This window comes from Salvelinus alpinus, chromosome 19 (assembly GCF_045679555.1).
Source record: "Salvelinus alpinus chromosome 19, SLU_Salpinus.1, whole genome shotgun sequence".
NCBI classification, from domain to species: domain Eukaryota; kingdom Metazoa; phylum Chordata; class Actinopteri; order Salmoniformes; family Salmonidae; genus Salvelinus; species Salvelinus alpinus.
This window is the reverse complement of record NC_092104.1, coordinates 42,993,257-43,011,482: the sequence shown is the minus strand read 5'-3', so window position 1 is coordinate 43,011,482 and position 18,226 is coordinate 42,993,257. Positions and strand designations below refer to the sequence as shown.

Genomic DNA, 18,226 nt, shown 5'->3' with positions numbered 1-18,226 from the left:
ACCCAAATAATGGTGAATTACGCCTTCATTACTGTGAGTCTTTAAAACTCTATAAACGTACACTCAGAACCTAAAAAGCAAAGTACAACAGCAAGCAGCTGATACTATTTGAGGAGTCCATAAACACAAACAACTTCTGGCAAAATTGGAAAGAACGAAAGAAAAATCAAAACAAGAGGAATTAGCGATACAAAATGGTGACCTATGGACAACCCATTATAAAACACTCTACAACACCGTTCAAATTGACACAAACGCAGAGCAATGCCAAATTCATGAGAAGTTGAATGGATTAGAAAAAGCTATAAAGGACAATCAAAATCCATTGGACTCCCAAATTTCTGACCAGGAGCTCTATAAGAAACTTCAGGCCCTCAAATTTAAAAAAGCATGCGGACCTGATGGCATCCTAAATGAGATGCTCAAACTCACTAGTGCAAAATTTTAATTGGCTATATTAAAACTGTTTAATTTTATCCTGAGTGTAGGTTATTTCCCTGACATCTGGAATTAAGGACTCATAACCCCAATCTTTAAGATCGGAGACATATTTGACCCTAACAATTACAGAGGCATTTGTGTGAACAATAACCTGGGGAAGGTTTTCTGTAGTATTATAAATGTAAGAGTTCTTAACTTCCTTAATAAGCACACTGTGAAAGCCAAATTGGATTTATACCAAAATATCGCACGACTGATCATATTTACACCCTACACACCCTGATAGATAAACATGTCCACCAAAATAATACCAAAATGGACGCTTGCTTTATCGACTTCCAAAAGGCATTTGATTCTATTTGGCATACAGGACTGTTTCCAAAGTTATTGAAAGTGGTGTAGGGGGTAAAACATATGACATAATTAAATCAATGTATACTGGCAATACGTGCAATGTTAAAATTGGCAAGAAAATAACATAGTTCTTTAACCAGGAGCGGGACCTTTGCCAGGGTTGCAATCTGAGCCCTGCACTCTTCAATATTTACATCAATGAATTGGCCACTATTCTAGAAAAATCCTCAATCCCTGGTGTTAGTCTCCACAATTCAGAGGTTAAATGCCTACTCTTCGCAGATGACCTATGCCTGCTGTCACCCACAGCACATTTTGACACTTGGTTATTGTTGTTACTGTTGTACCTTTGACAATTTTGATTCTCATTTTTATTTTTATTTTGTAAATATCCAAAATAAGCTTTGGCAATATGTACATTGTTACGTCATGCCAATAAAGCAAATTGAATTGACTGACTGTGTGAGAGAGCGAGAGACTGACTGTGTGAGAGACTGACTGTGTGAGAGAGCGAGAGACTGACTGTGTGAGAGAAAGAGAGAGCAATAGACTGACTGTGTGAGAGAGAGAAAGACTGACTGTGTGTGTGTGTAAGAGTGAGAGATTGACTGTGTGAGAGAGAGAGATTGACTGTGTGTGAGAGAGAGATTGACTGTGAGAGAGTGAGAGAGCAATAGACTGACTGTGTGAGAGAGAGAGAGCGATAGACTGACTGTGTGAGAGACTGACTGTGTGAGAGAGCGAGAGACTGACTGTGTGAGAGAGAGAGAGAGAGAGAGAGAGACTGACTGTGTGAGAGAGCGAGAGACTGACTGTGTGAGAGAGCGAGAGACTGACTGTGTGAGAGAGAGCGAGAGACTGACTGTGTGAGAGAGAGCGAGAGACTGACTGTGTGAGAGAGAGCGAGAGACTGACTGTGTGAGAGAGAGCGAGAGACTGACTGTGTGAGAGAGACTGACTGTGTGTGAGAGAGAGCGAGCGAGAGACTGACTGTGTGTGTGAGAGAGAGAGAGAGAGAGAGAGAGAGAGAGAGAGAGAGAGAGAGAGAGAGAGAGAGAGAGAGAGAGAGAGAGAGAGAGAGAGAGAGAGAGAGAGAGAGAGAGAGAGAGAGAGAGAGAGAGAGAGAGAGAGAGAGAGAGAGAGAGAGAGAGAGAGAGAGAGAGAGAGAGAGAGAGAGAGAGAGAGAGAGAGAGAGAGCTGTGTGTGAGAGAGAGAGAGAGAGAGAGAGAGAGAGAGAGACTGTGTGTGAGAGAGACTGTGTGTGAGAGAGAGAGAGAGAGAGACTGTGTGTGAGAGAGAGAGAGACTGACTGTGTGAGAGAGAGAGAGAGACTGACTGTGTGAGAGAGAGAGACTGACTGACTGTGTGAGAGAGAGAGACTGACTGTCTGTGTGAGAGAGAGAGACTGACTTGACTGACTGTGTGTGTGAGAGAGCGACTGTGTTGGAGTGCCCTCTAGTGTCAGGCTTGACTCAGCTCGAAACATCCATTTTCAAAATGTCTTTCAAGGACTTCTGTTGAACGCTCTTCTCTGACACCTGGGTCGTTTTCACTAGGAACGTTTTGCTACGATGTACATTAATGAATACGACTAACATACATTCAGCTCAACTCTCAAATACTGTCGACCTACAAGATCAGAGTTAGGAAACCTACACACAAAGTTGTGCATCAATCACTTTCTAGGCCATACATATCATCGTTGTGTTGTAGTATCAAATCAAAATTTATTCAAATCAAATTTTATTTGTCACATACACATGGTTAGCAGATGTTAATGCGAGTGTAGCGAAATGTTTGTGCTTCTAGTTCCGACAATGCAGTAATAACCAACGAGTAATCTAACCTAACAATTTCACAACTACTACCTTATACACACAAGTGTAAAGGGATGAAGAATATGTACATAAAAATATATGAATGAGTGATGGTACAGAACGGCATAGGCAAGATGCAGTAGATGGTATAGAGTACAGTATATACATATGAGATGAGTAATGTAGGGTATGTAAACATTATATCAAGTGGCATTGTTTAAAGTGGCTAGTGATTTCTTTTTTTACATCAATTTTTCCATTATTAAAGTGGCTGGAGTTGAGTCAGTATGTTGGCAGCAGCCACTCAATGTTAGTGGTGGCTGTTTATCAGTCTGATGGCCTTGAGATAGAAGCTGTTTTTCAGTCTCTCGGTCCCTGCTTTGATGCACCTGTACTGACCTCGCCTTCTGGATGATAGCGGGGTGAACAGGCAGTGGCTCGGGTGGTTGTTGTCCTTGATGATCTTTATGGCCTTCCTGTGACATCGGGTGGTGTAGGTGTCCTGGAGGGCAGGTAGTTTGCCCCCGGTGATGCGTTGTGCAGACCTCACTACCCTGTGGAGAGCCTTCGGTTGTGGGCGGAGCAGTTGCCATACCAGGCGGTGATACAGCCCGACAGGATGCTCTCGATTGTGCATCTGTAAAAGTTTGTGAGTGCTTTTGGTGACAAGCCGAATTTCTTCAGCCTCCTGAGGTTGAAGAGGCGCTGCTGCGCCTTCTTCACCACGCTGTCTGTGTGGGTGGACCAATTAAGTTTGTCCGTGATGTGTACGCCGAGGAACTTAAAACTTACTACCCTCTCCACTACTGTCCCGTCGATGTGGATAGGGGGGTGCTCCCTTTGCTGTTTCCTGTAGTCCACAATCATCTCCTTTGTTTTGTTGACGTTGAGTGTGAGGTTATTTTCCTGACACCACACTCCGAGGGCCCTCACCTCCTCCCTGTAGGCCGTCTCGTGGTTGTTGGTAATCAAGCCTACCACTGTAGTGTCGTCTGCAAACTTGATGATTGAGTTGGAGGCGTGCATGGCCACGCAGTCGTGGGTGAACAGGGAGTACAGGAGAGGGCTCAGAATGCACCCTTGTGGGGCCCCAGTGTTGAGGATCAGCGGGGTGGAGATGTTGTTACCTACCCTCACCACCTGGGGGCGGCACGTCAGGAAGTCCAGTACCCAGTTGCACAGGGTGGGGTCGAGACCCAGGGTCTCGAGCTTGATGACGAGTTTGGAGGGTACTATGGTGTTAAATGCTGAGCTGTAGTCGATGAACAGCATTCTCACATAGGTATTCCTCTTGTCCAGATGGGTTAGGGCAGTGTGGTTGCGATTGCGTCGTCTGTGGACCTATTGGGGCGGTAAGCAAATTGAAGTGGGTCTAGGGTGTCAGGTAGGGTGGAGGTGATATGGTCCTTGACTAGTCTCTCAAAGCACTTCATGATGACGGAAGTGAGTGCTACGGGGCGGTAGTCGTTTAGCTCAGTTACCTTAGCTTTCTTGGGAACAGGAACAATGGTAGCCCTCTTGAAGCATGTGGGAACAGCAGACTGGGATAAGGATGGATTGAATATGTCCGTAAACACACCAGCCAGCTGGTCTGCGCATGCTCTGAGGACGCGCCTGGGGGTGCCGTCTGGGCCTGCAGCCTTGCGAGGGTTAACACGTTTAAATGTTTTACTCACGTCGGCTGCAGTGAAGGAGAGTCCACAGGTTTTGGTAGCAGGCCGTGTCAGTGGCACTGTATTGTCCTCAAAGCGAGCAAAGAAGTTGTTTAGTCTGTCTGGGAGCAAGACATCCTGGTCCGCGACGGGGCTGGTTTTCTTTTTGTAATCCGTGATTGACTGTAGACCCTGCCACATACCTCTTGTGTCTGAGCCGTTGAATTGCGACTCTAATTTGTCTCTATACTGACGCTTAGCTTGTTTGATTGCCTTGCGGAGGGAATAGCTGCACTGTTTGTATTCGGTCATGTTTCCGGTCACCTTGCCTGGAGTCGTGGTCAGCTTTTCCAAAAGGAGGGCGGGGGAGGGCCTTATATGCGTTGCGGAAGTTTGAATAACAATGATCCAGGGTTTTACCAGCCCTGGTAGCACAATCGATATGCTGATAGAATTTAGGGAGTCTTGTTTTCAGATTAGCCTTGTTAAAATTCCCAGCTACAATGAATGCAGCCTCAGGATATGTGGTTTCCAGTTAACATAGAGTCAAATAAAGTTCGTTCAGGGCTGTCGATGTGTCTGCTTGGGGGTGAATATATGCGGCTGTGATTATAATCGAAGAGAATTCTCTTGGTAGATAATGCGGTCGACATTTGATTGTGAGGAATTCAGGTGAACAGAAGGACTTGAGTTCCTGTATGTTGTTATGATCACACCACGTCTCGTTAATCATAAGGCATACCCCCCCGCCCCTCTAGTGTGTGTATATCTTAACCTATTGTCTGTGACAGGTGGGTCTGAGGGTGTTCTTCGGGCATCCGGGCCAGTGGTTCGAGGAGAATGACCTGGACGGGGATAAGAACTCCATCTTCCATGACGTGGACGGCTCTGTGACAGGCTACAGGGACGTGTATGTGGGCAGAGCAGACAACTACCTGATCCGTCACCCCGACTGTGTCAACATCACCCAGTGGAACGGGTTGGTCTGCAGTGGCACCTACTCTCAGGTACGGGGGGGGGGGGGGGGGGGGGGCGCGCGCATTTGTCATAATGCCTATCACCAGTGACTTTATTCACTGCTTAGGTCAGTTTCCTGTAGCAGAAGGTCGGCTGGACCTCACTAAAGTCCCGTAGATCACTTCAATACTCCCTTCTTGTTTATTAAGCTCTGCTCCACAAGCTTCCAACATATCTCACTTCCCTGTTGAAATATGAGATACCAAACCCGTTCATAGGGTTGGCTAACTCTTGGGGTATTTTTGGGAGGCATTTTTATATCGCCATACCGTACATTTCTCTCAATCCGAGATATACGGTATTATTGGTTTAGTCCACAAGGGGGCGCCGAAAAATGTAAATGCTTTTACCAGAATGATAACAAAATTAGCACAAGTAATAGTGAATTTCAATAGAGGCTGCTAGCGAAATATGCTAACGAGTGTAAACGAGAGAAAAAAAATATTTGCAAAGACAGGCAATCCATCTTATGAAGTTAAACATCCAGTGCATTCGGAAAGTATTCAGACCTCTTGACTTTTTCCACATTTTGTTACGTTACAGCCTTATTCTAAAATTGATTAAATAAATAAAAATCTATCTACACACAATACCCCATAATGACAATGCGAAAACAGATTTTTATAAATTTTTGCAAATGTATTAAAATTAAAAACAGATACCTTATTTACATAACTATTCAGACCCTATGCTATGAGACTCGAAATTGAGCTCGGGTGCATCCTGTTGCCGTTGATCATCCTTGAGATGTTTCTACAACTTGGAGTTCACCTGTGGTAAATTCAATTGATTGGACATGATTTGGAAAGGCGCACAACTGTCTATATAAGGTCCCACATTTGACAGTGCTTGTCAGAGCAAAAACCAAGCCATGAGGTTGAAGGAATTGTCAGTAGCGCTCCGAGACAGTACCAAAAAAATGTCTGCAGCATTGAAGGTCCCCAAGAACACAGTGGCCTCCATCATTCTTAAATGGAAGAAGTTTGGAACCACCAAGACTCTTCCTAGAGCTGGCCGCCCGGCCAAACTGAGCAATCGAGGGAGAAGGGCCTTGGTCAGGGAGGTGACCAAGAACCTGATGAATACTCAGACAGCTCTCCAGAGTTCTTCTGTGGAGATGGGAGAACCTTCCAGAAGGACAACCATCTCTGCAGCAGTCCATCATTCAGGCCTTTATGGTAGAGTGGCCAGACGGAAGCCACTCCTCAGTAAAAGGCACATGACAGCCTGCTTGGAGTTTGCCAAAAGGCACCTAAAGGACTCTCAGACCATGAGAAACAAGATTCTCTGGTCTGATGAAACCGAGATTGAACTCTTTAGCCTGAATGCCAAGCATCACGTCTGGAGGAAACATGGCAGCATCATGCTGTGGGGATGTTTTTCAGCGGCAGGGACTGGGAGACTAGTCAGGATCGAGGGAAAGATGAATGGAGCGAAGTACACAGAGATCCTTGATGAAAACCTGCTCCAGAGCGCTCAGGACCACAGACTGGGGCGAAGGTTCACCTTCCAACCAGACAACAACCCTAAGCACACAGCCAAGACAACGCAAGAGTGGCTTCGGGACAAGTCTCAATGTCCTTGAGTGGCCCAGCGAGAGCCCGGACTTGAACCCGATCGAACATCTCTGGAGAGACCTGATAATAGCTGTGCAGCAACACTCTCCATCCAACCTGACAGAGCTTGAGAGGATCTGCAGAGAAGAATGGGAGAAACTCCTCAAATACAGGTGTGCAGAGCTTGTAGCGTCATACCCAAGAAGACTTGAGGCTGTAATCACTGCCAAAGGTGCGTCATTAAAGTACTGAGTAAAGGGTCTGAATACTTATGTAAGTGTGATAAAAATTCTAAACAGTTTTTGCTTTGTCATTGTGGGGTATTGATGAGGGGAAAAGCTAATGTAATCCATTTTAGAATAAGGCTGTAACCATAACAATATGTGGAAAAAGTCAAAGGGTCTGAATACTTTCCAAATGCACTGTGTAGAGGTAAGAGCTACCGAATGTAATTTTTGTTGAGTTTGGACATTTACAAGCGAATGTGAATGAGAGAGATTTTGCAAATCAACAAAGTTTTGACGCATGCTTGTCTGAAGTAAAGTCAGTACATTCTGTGTATGTGTGGAGTCGCAAGGGCAATGGGCCTGCCTGCTCTGCTCGGAGAAGATGGCCGAGAACGTAGCGGAGAAAAAACTAATTCAGCCACCAGCAAGTTACGTTTAATGGTCGCCTTAGAATTATGCATTTTTTACGCCGGGAAAAAAATATAAAATGCATAAGAAATATCTTGCTGTGTTTTTGTAAACACAGATGTAAATGTATTCATATTGTAATTTCTGCTCGGCGTCAGACTAATTTCGTGGTTCAGTTGCACTTCTCCACAATTCACCAACGAGCGTTCTATCAGCAGACAGCGCTCTGACTCAGGTGTAGCCTACTTTTCTCCTGTACTTTTCTCTGTGTAGCCTACTTTTCTCCTGTACTTTTCTCTGTGTAGCCTACTTTTCTCCTGTACTTTTCTCTGTGTAGCCTACTTTTCTCCTGTACTTTTCTCTGTGTAGCCTACTTTTCTCCTGTACTTTTCTGTGTGTAGCCTACTTTTCTCCTGTACTTTTCTGTGTGTAGCCTACTTTTCTCCTGTACTTTTCTCTGTGTAGCCTACTTTTCTCCTGTACTTTTCTCTGTGTAGCCTACTTTTCTCCTGTACTTTTCTCTGTGTAGCTACTTTTCTCCTGTACTTTTCTCTGTGTAGCTACTTTTCTCCTGTACTTTTCTCTGTGTAGCTACTTTTCTCCTGTACTTTTCTCTGTGTAGCCTACTTTTCTCCTGTACTTTTCTCTGTGTAGCCTACTTTTCTCCTGTACTTTTCTCTGTGTAGCTACTTTTCTCCTGTACTTTTCTCTGTGGCTACTTTTCTCCGGTAAAATGAAAGAATTACTTTAGGCAATACATTAGGAAAATTAGCTGGCATTCTTTCTATGATAAACATTAGAAATATGTTGGTCATGCATCGTTTTTGCAAAAAAGACAGCTTTTTCATTGTTAGCTTATTTACTTGTGAGGCTGCCAGCCAAATAGCGGTGCACTTCTGTTGTCATCTGAAGAAAATGAAGCTATTTTCTGCCAAATGTATTGCTTTAATGTATTTTCTGTGAAGGAAACCATAGTTGAACTTCCCTGATCACTTTATTGAAGAAAAAAAAAACACTGTTGACTTGCAATATAAAACGCGACCCCTGTCAATACACAGCTGGACTCACTTGCTCCAGCTTTCTCCCATTGTGCTATTTACAAAGAAACACGTGGCTCAACTGTTCCGGGGTACTTCGGTAAGCTTCATAATGTAAAATAATGTGACAGGTGAAATGAGAACGCAATCTGCTTTATCTCCTCACGTATTGCACAAATTGACTGCAGGTATTTACCTAAAAAAGTACCTACAAATATTAAAGTGTATTGAAAAACTTCTAAGAAATAGTTTCAACTGTATTAAAGGTATTGGAAAAACCATCTCATGGCTATTTGGAAATACCCCGATATACGCTATATCGCCCAAGCCTATGTTGAGGTCCTGCTTGTTTCAACAAAGTTTGGTAAATCCTCCTTTGGTTTTAATGCACCACAGTTATGGAACACCTTACAAAACAAATGACATCTGGATTATCTGGTGCCGATGGGGCCGTTTAACCTGATTACATAACCTGATGTAATGTATTTATAGCTGTCTTGTAGTTTTTATAAAATCCTTTCACCATTGTAAATGAGACACTGGTCTCAATTGGATTCACCTGAATAAATAAAATTTTATAAAAGTAGTTGCCGAACTCTATTGGTCAACAACTTCTACTGTCTGTCCTCCAGGTGTATATCCAGACCCAGGGAGCTCCCAGCCTCAGTCTGTCCATCAGTAGAGATGAGTACCCTGAGGCTCCCCTGGTGCTGAGAGGTATCAACAGCCAGGGGGCACTGTCCCAGCAGTACCAGCCTATCCTCATGATGAGCAAGAGCTACACCCTGCACTGGAATGGCGCGGCTCCCAGAGAGATTGTCCTCTCCCTCATCAACTTCAACCAGTGAGTGACACATTGGGACTTGTGTGTGGGTGTGTTTCTTTAAAAAGCTGGTTGGTCTGAGTCTTGCACTCTGTCTTGTTTGTCCATATTGAAACGGGTCTTGGTCTCTTCTCATTTCCTATGCAAGGCCTGAGTCTGAAGGGCTCTGCTTTTGACCGTCTCTGCTGTGTGTGTGTGTGTGTGTGTGTGTGTGTGTGTGTGTGTGTGTGTGTGTGTGTGTGTGTGTGTGTGTGTGTGTGTGTGTGTGTGTGTGTGTGTGTGTGTGTGTGTGTGTGTGTGTGTGTGTGTGTGTGTGTGTGAATACGTGTGCGATGAAAGGCTATGTTTGCGTTTGTCAGTGGGGTTAGTTCAAAAGCCAGATCTTGAACCTTCATCGTCACCTGTTGTCTCCTCTCTCTTCAGAGGTGACTGGGTGCTGGTGGGCCTCTGCTACCCGCCTGACACCACCTTCCAGGTCATGGCTGATATCAATGACCGCCAGAGCAACACCTTCGATGACATCACTGACTACGGGCCCTTGTCCTCCCTCGCCGAACTGGAGAAGAAGCCGCTGGAGAGGAAGTACTTCTTTGACCGCAGTGTGGGGTGAGAGAGTCACTTTATGCTACTGTCTGTATATCTGCTGGCCCTCTTTCTCTGGGGCCAATCCGAACTTCCAATTAAGTGTCATTTTCACTTAGTCATGCTTTGAAGTCATTTGGAGACTAAGTGAATATTGTCACTAAGTTCTGATTTGCCCCTGTCAGTGTCTCTCTCTCTCTCTCTTTGTCCCTCACCTCTCTCTCTCTCGATTGACACCAGCCTCTCTGCTCTGTCCTAGATTGCTGTGGCTGTATTTGCGGGCGAGGCAGAGACGCGACGGCCACAGCTACTGCTCGGTTAAGGGCTGCGAGAGGGTGAAAGTGATGGCCACCACGTCGTCCTCCAAACTGACCTGTAACTGCACGGCCAAGGCCTATCCCAAATACACCAAGGCCCCCTCGGCAGTGGTCCCCATGCCCACCCTCAGCACCCAACCTTGCAGGGACTGTGGAGCCTCCCAGGTCAGTCTACTAGCCCCCCCCCACACACACACACACACACTTTCATTGTTACATTATTATTTGTATTGGAAAAGGCTTGAGCACATTAAAGCCCTGCTTTGAATCTGTTTCTGGTAGCTGGTGTTTTCCAGTGACCCGTGGAATGCCTACCTCCAAACTCAGATCAAATCTCTCAGCAGCAAGGAGCAGCATAGTGGAGACACACAGTCCTTTATCACTGTGAGTACCACAGGTTTGAAATAACATGTTAGTACGTTATGTGTTTTTGTCGAGTACATTGTCCCTGTGCATGTTGTTGGTGTGTTGATTTTTCTCTGCTCTCGACGCAGGTGTTTCCGTATAACATTCATAATAATGTCCATCAAAAAAGCCATTCTAAATGTGTATTGAATGTTTATGACTAGAAAAGCACCATACATGTTTTAAATCTGTATGTGGTGTAGCTTTCCGGGGTACTTCTTATCCACTTTTCTACAATGTCTTTTTTTCCACAGGTGAACAGTGAGACATTCTCCTTCACACAGCCAGGCTTCTTCCTGGTCTCTGTGGACGCCTGCTCTGGAAAAGTCACAAAGAAGTCATCTTTCTCCAAAATGGACTCTAAAATGGAGCAGTATTTTAAAACTGGAATACCAAAGAGGTGAGGGGGGGGGTTTAGACCCTTTGCTGGTTGGAGTTAGAACTCAATTGGTGGTCTGTTGCAGACCTGGGTTGAACTACTATTCAAGTGTTTTTTTCTTGTCTGGAAGAACTTTTGGCATTTTGATGAAAGACATTTGTCTTGATTGTGAATCGATGAATCCTAATTGGTTATATTCTCTTATGACTAGGTCAATAGTGCTTCTGGGCACGCGAGGGCAGCCTGATGGCTTAGCCGGTGTTGCACCGTATCTGGTCCCCCTGGGCATGGCCAAGGCAGCAGATCTGCAGAGTAAAGGTTGGTGTCACTTTCAGGTGGTTCCCTTTCGCGGGTGCAATTACTATAGGCCAGGTCTGGTTTTTCTATCCTATTCTCTGGCCCTGTTTCCCTCTTTTGTCACTGTTTCCCTCTTTTTACCCCTCCTCTCTTCCTGCTGTCTCTCCAACAGTCTTTTGTCTGCAATGTATACTTTTCATTCTGTCTCTGCTCACCTCATTACAGTATTTTCCACATTACACTTTTTTCTCTCACAGAGAGCCTGGTGTTTTGGGGGTTCCAGGGTGGCTCTTCCCCCCCTCCGTGGGCATCTATCCTAGCTGGGCAGGGTGAGGAGGGGCTGGGGCTGCAGGAGCGCTACCTCCCCCTGGGCCTGGAGGCCTACGGCTGCACACAGACCAGCACACGCACACGCAGAGACATGGAGCTACTTAGGACCGCCACAGGACCATAGTGACCAATGAGAACACAACTTAACCAAAACACAACCAACCAGCGAATGAATGTGAACTTCTATTATTTATTATTTTATTGGCAAAGATGTTTACTAATTTGTGTGTGTGTGTGTGTGTGCGTGCGTGCGTGCGTGCGTGCGCGCGCGCGTGTGTGCGCACATGCCTGCCTGGGTGTGGTGTAGTGGGATGTGTGTGTGGGGCATGGGGAGGGTCTGCAGATGCATGAAAATATGCACTTTCCTAGTCACATAATTTGCAATATCAGCCAGTCATCTCACGGAGCCATGAATTCATATTCAGCCTTCAATGAAAACAACCAAAAAGACCCTGCACATCTGCCATATTTCAACAAATTAGACTGGGAACAGGAAATCAATGGGGGATGGAAAGCAGATGAACAAAGTAACCACATCAAACTGGTGTGGTCTGTCACTCCTATCCAGTTCCCCCTGATGGGGTTCTGTCTCAGGCCAGTCTTTGACCGGTCTGCTGCTCACCACATCCATAGACGAAACGCATCATTAAGAAGAGGACTGACAAAGCAAACCAAAGGAAAAACACTCATTATTCCACTTTTTTCCCCCCCTGTCTGTTTCCTTGCATGCCCCTGGTGGTGGGGGGGGGGGGTTGTTCAGCTACTAGATCTGTTGAAATGGGATTTTACTAAACGAATCATCTAAGTGTATTAGAATGAAAATATTTTGTATGGGATTACGTTGAGACTGTTGCATTTTCAACCAACTTTAAAAAAATATATATATTTATTTGATCTCTAGACAGTGACACTTTCCCCAGGGCTGGCTACGCGTGCAGCAGAGATGGGCTGTTCCTCTTCTTTTTCTTCTCATTATCTCACCATTGAAACGGTGTTTCCAACTCATTTACCTTTTAGTATGGTTATGTGCACTCCCCTGCGGATTTATTTGGACGTTGAAGCTAAAATGTTTCATTTGGCTCTATACTATACTTGAGAGCAAATGTGTTATGAGGCGACAGTACAGAATGTCACCTTTTATTTGAGGGTATTTTCATACATCTGTTTTAAGGTTTAGAAATGAATGCTCTTTATGTACAATATCTAGTCCCCCCCCATTTGAAGGTGGATAAGTATTTGGACAAATTCACTTGTTTTCGACTCAATTTAATACACTACGTTTAGTATTTGGTCTCATATTCATACAGTAGCACGCAATGACTATATCAAGCTTGTGACTACACACTTGTTGGATGCATTTGCAATTGGTTTTGGTTGTGTTTCGGATTATGTTGTGCCCACTAGAAATGAATGGTAAATAATGTGTCATTTTGGAGTCACTTTTATTGTAAATATGAGTAGAAGGTTAGCAATTTTTGGGGGTATGACATGTATGCCTTTAACTTTCTCACTCATCATTATTCACGATTCATTCATGATTGTCCGTAAACATGGTAGCATCCAAGTGTTGAGATAATATTATATTTTGAATTACAATAAACGTGACTCCAAAATGACAGAATACATTATTTAGCATCCGTTTCTAGTGGGCAGAACATAATCCGAAACACAACCAAAACAAACTGCAAATGCATCCAGCAAGTTTGTAGAGTCACAGGCTTGATGTAAACATTGCATGCTAGGAATATGGGACCAAATCCAAAATGATTGACTATTTGTAATCCACTAATTGAATTGTCCAAATGCTTATGACACCTTGAAATTGGGATACTAGATACATAAATTGCATTAATTTCTAAACAGTTAAACATATGTATGAAAATACCCTCAAATAAAAGGTGGCATTCTATACTGTAGTGTGATATAAACATTTGATCTCTAATCCAAAATGCTGGAATATAAAGACAAATTAGAAGTTTTGCCTTCCCTGTCCAAATCAATATCTATGGGAATGTGTTGTTTATTATGTATCAATGCCAAAGGTATGTGTTTTACAGGAGTCTGAGGGACATTTTACAAGGTAAACATTGCCTTATAACGAACAGACTAGTAGTCCATACCAAAACCAAGGCTTACTGTACCTCTCAGGTCTCCGTAGGTGATTTGAGCAGGGCTCCCTACTGTGCCAGTGATTAGTGACTTTCTGGATGTGATTGGGAGTATTCTTTTTAGCTGGTGAGCTAGATTTCACAAAGAAATGGTAGAAAATGTGCAAACTCTGCCTACTCGTTACCCCGGGCAAACTAAATGAATGCAGCCATTGTGAGTGATTCTCTGTGAAGGAGAAGGACCTGCTTTTTAACCACTGTTATGTTGTAAATATGTTTTTTTTGTTGTGCTTTTCCCCCCCCCAAGATGCACGAACCAAGATTGAGCTCTTTTAATACAAGTATGTTGGTGGTGTGGATGAAAATATTGAGAGTTTGTCAATGGTGAGTGCGTGTACACAGTGTGAGAGAGTGCCTTTTCAAGTTGATGTTAGTTGTATTTGACATGTTGATTCACTACTCATGAGTGTTTCTTCAATCAAACCTTTAATTTCACATCATTGCTCTTCTGAAATTGGGGAGTTGATAACCATTTATACTTTGGCGTTCTGTCATCGTTGTTCTTGATCTAATTTTAGCTGATGGATTCAACAAAATCAAGGATGCCTCTTCAATGACAAAATGTTATGCACCAAGGAATCTGATTACTGAAATCTTCGATTAGCCTATGAGATTCGTGGGGCAGCTGTATAGAGTACACTTAGGTTAAAGATGGGAAAAAAGGTTAGTCAGGGAGACTACCAAGAACAGTGTATAAAGATGTGCTGCTTGACAAGCCTACTACTTGGAGGCAGGCATGTTACAATTGTTAGGAAGTCCTACATATGCCAATGCCCATAACCCCCCCCCACACACACATATTTTTTTTTTTGCATATGAACATGTCATAAGCCATTGCAAAATGTGTAGAATTGCAGGAAATTAGTTTTAAAACTACAAAATTTTGTCTCAGGCTCATGGCAAAATGTACAGAATATCCGAAAATTGGTAGCACTTAATAACTCCAAGTAATAAAGCATTTATAATGGATTAGAAAATAGTTTATTCATTTATTCATCCTTACTTCATTCATATAGGTCATTATAAACCATTTACTCATCATGTTATGTTTTGTTTACGTGGCCTGGTCTAGAGTGTGAACTATTTATACTTTATAAATGGATCGGTTTCGCAGACCCAGATTAAGCCTAATCCTAGACTAAATTGCACTTTTTAAGCTGGACTAACTGCATTTCTCAGACATAGTTTAAAATGGTCTCAAACTTGCCCTAGTCTAGATTTAAAATGTCTGATTTCCAGAAGGACGATTAGAGTTAATCTAGATCTAAATGACCCCCAGGTTGACCTTGGAAATGGATTACCTGGACTATTTCAATGATGATCACAGAGCACCACCAAGACCGGACAGAAGGGCAGTTAACCCACTGAATGATTTTGATCAAATCAATTTCTGTGACCATTTCCATATGTACAAAGAAAATGCAGCTGATATTTGTTTACTTGAGCAAGACTTTCATCTGACTCTTTGGGGAAGGCCCTTCCCTACAAGTACTGACCACCATGAGGTTTTTGGCATCTGGAACCTTCCATCGTGAAACAGGACATTTGTGTTGTGTAAGTGAACCAACTATTCAGAATAGCCCACAAAGTCTGCAATGCTACAGTGTATGTGAACTGAAAGACAGTTACATCAAGTTCCCCCGTACTGCTGCCCAAGCCAACTACAAGGTAGAGTCCTATAAATATTGGCTGTAAAGATGGATGTCATTTTCCCATCAAGTGTCCCTCTACAGCAGATTCGGAGGTGTACAGGAATCTTAAAAAACGTTTTTCAATAACATGTACAAAGTGTGTGCACTCCCAATTTGAAGTTCTCCAACATTGTTGCACGTTGGAAAGGTGCAACGCATGACTCAAGGATTTTCCAAAACTCCTCTGTAAGCTCAGTTTGAAGGAGGACAACATACAGTAGTGGAATCATACTTGGTGACAGTAGGTGTGCACAGACCAACTTGTTCACCCCCTATCTTCATCCAATAGAACCTGAGCAATAACGGTACAACCAAACTCATATCCACGCCAGAGGTGTAGTGAAGATCATGTTTGGCGTATGGAAGAGTCGTTTCCAGTGTCTCAGCAACACATTGCGCTTTCAACCTAGAAGATGCTGCATTACCTTAATTGCAACAGCTTCACAATTACCTCAAACCGCATGGCTTTCCAGATCATCGCATTGAAGATGAGGATGATGCAGATGTTCCCATGGAAAAGCCAGCATAAATGGATAAGCCTGCAGAGATGCTTTTGCTGTTCAGCACTTCTGATAATAAAGATGGCTCAGGTGATTGAAACAAACAATAGCCATGGATTGAAAACAAACCCCAAAAAAATCACAAATGGAAATATCGGGACCCCGAACTGGTGCTGGTTGGGGAAGAACATTGGTACTGCTGCTGCTTCATGTTTCTCTCCTCCATAGTCAACTCAACATGAAGGGTTGATGCGTCTTCATATCGTGCTCTTTTAAATACGTTGGTCTGAGCTCATGACATTCCGTGGCCAGTTTCTCATGCATGCTCAGCCTCTTTTTCTTTGCCCTCCGGCCCGGGTTAGTGACACGATCCTCTGTCCTGGCTGCTGCAGATGTAGTTGGCTGACCATCCTGTTATGACAAGTCCCATCCAAGCTACGGTGGTCATCTGCCTCTAGAAAATGATTACATTGCTGCATTGGAGAACATTATTTCTTCAAGAGTTAAGTTCATTTCAACATTTTTAGTATGGGAGTGCAAGAGATGACTGACAACATTACATATTCTGGGGATGGCACGTGTTGAATGAATGTGTCCTACCAAATGAGGATTGGAACAGTACCAAATGGTCATCATCAGGAATACCTTCCAGGGGTTACTGGCTGTCAATGATCCTGGTCAACAAGTCTTTCAGCTCGTTTGGTTTTACCAGTCTTGAAACGCTCCCTACAAGCAACAGCATTTGATTTTTATGTTTTTCCACAGGACCTTAGAAAGACGACAATATAGAAATTATATTAGTAATTATGTATGATATTGTTTGTGTTACATTTCTGTCCAAAAATACATTTAGGTTGTTACACACAAACTAACATTTCAAAGTGACTCTGATTTGTAAAAGTGAGTCAACAATAAACACAGTATCTTACCTGAAGTTGTTTTGTTTACTTTTCATTTGAGTTGAATTCATTACAAATGGTGGTCTTGTTTTTCTTTCCTTGTTTTCTGTTGATGAATCATGCTGTTTGCTCTCGATAATTGGGTGGTTTGACACAATTTGCTTCAAGTTTTTTTTTTCAAAGTTACTGAAATTCTTTGAAACTTCTCTGTTACCTATGTCCATTGTTAAGTGACTTGCTGCAATTCCACACGATGCTTATGTATTAGTGTCCTATCCCTGGTTTTTCAAGCATCCTCAGGTCAGCACCAAGTCTACATCGTTAATCTAATCAGGCTTCACAAAGATGAACCGGTTAGTCCTTACTTACCTTGGTCTGGTACTCTACTGTAGTTAGAAACTAAGAAATACTTTTTTAAAATCTGGATTAATTTAAGTAGAATTAGTCTAGTCCTGATTTAAATTAAACTCTGTTTGCAAAACTGCTCCTATAAATACTTTATAAATGTTTCGAGTGACCAGTGTAATTTCTCACAAAAAGATGGAAATGTCATTCTACCAGCAATACCTGATGCTCCTTAAGGTCTCAAAATAGCCTAGAACATTTCAATGGTAAAAGAATAAGCACACAACACAAGATGTTAATTATGAATAAACTATTTACTAATCCATTCTCAAACCTTTATTATACTTTATTTAAATTATATCTGCCCCATGGCAAAATGTGTAGAATTACAGGAAATAGCTTTAAATGAGCACATTTTTCACTCAACCTCAAGGCAAAATGTGTGAAATAGCATTAGATTAGCTATAAAACTGCACATTTTTCTCTGTACTGTGGCAAATGTGTAGAATTGCAGGAAGTTACTGGAGGTACCCCAAGCCTCAGATGTGGTAGTCCGGCCCTGTCACCGGGGGGTGTGTGGTACAGGGTCTACACCCTGCGCTACCACAGGACCAGGGATGGGGGTAGGGCCACAATACATCTGAACTCATCATGAGGGGGCCGCAGTTGGTCTCGGGCCTCGCTGCCAGTAACTCCACCATGACTACTGTTTCGATATCTGGCCGCTAGATTAACTTACCAATTTTTTTTTAAATGGTAGCTGACATGGGCTACCACATAACAAGAGAAAAACTGCTGATGCACTACCACATGTAAAAAGTATTATGACTATTCTAACTCGCAACAGTTGCCCGTCCCTGCACTAGACCATTGTAATCAATGCTGTATACCTGCATACTATATTGTGTCATATGTCAAGGTTCTTTGACCTGCATAGGTGTTAAACAGAGAGAGAGGGAGTATGATCTCTGGCTGCAGGTA

At 43.2% G+C, this 18,226-nt stretch overlaps 1 protein-coding gene across 3 annotated transcripts in view; it reads left to right on the top strand.

Annotated features, from left to right (window-relative positions):
• The window catches only part of cemip2 (cell migration inducing hyaluronidase 2), a 77,282-nt gene extending 59,291 nt beyond the window's left edge, over positions 1–17,991 (top strand). For all 3 annotated transcript variants that reach the window (XM_071353644.1, XM_071353645.1, XM_071353643.1), the window contains 8 exons: positions 5,056–5,271; positions 9,142–9,353; positions 9,756–9,938; positions 10,174–10,396; positions 10,514–10,615; positions 10,891–11,036; positions 11,227–11,333; positions 11,570–17,991. In XM_071353644.1, coding sequence (XP_071209745.1) covers positions 5,056–5,271; positions 9,142–9,353; positions 9,756–9,938; positions 10,174–10,396; positions 10,514–10,615; positions 10,891–11,036; positions 11,227–11,333; positions 11,570–11,766 — 1,386 coding nt within the window. In that variant the 3' untranslated portion in view covers positions 11,767–17,991. The remainder of the gene's footprint in view (positions 1–5,055; positions 5,272–9,141; positions 9,354–9,755; positions 9,939–10,173; positions 10,397–10,513; positions 10,616–10,890; positions 11,037–11,226; positions 11,334–11,569) is intronic.
• Positions 17,992–18,226: the final 235 nt, after the last annotated feature.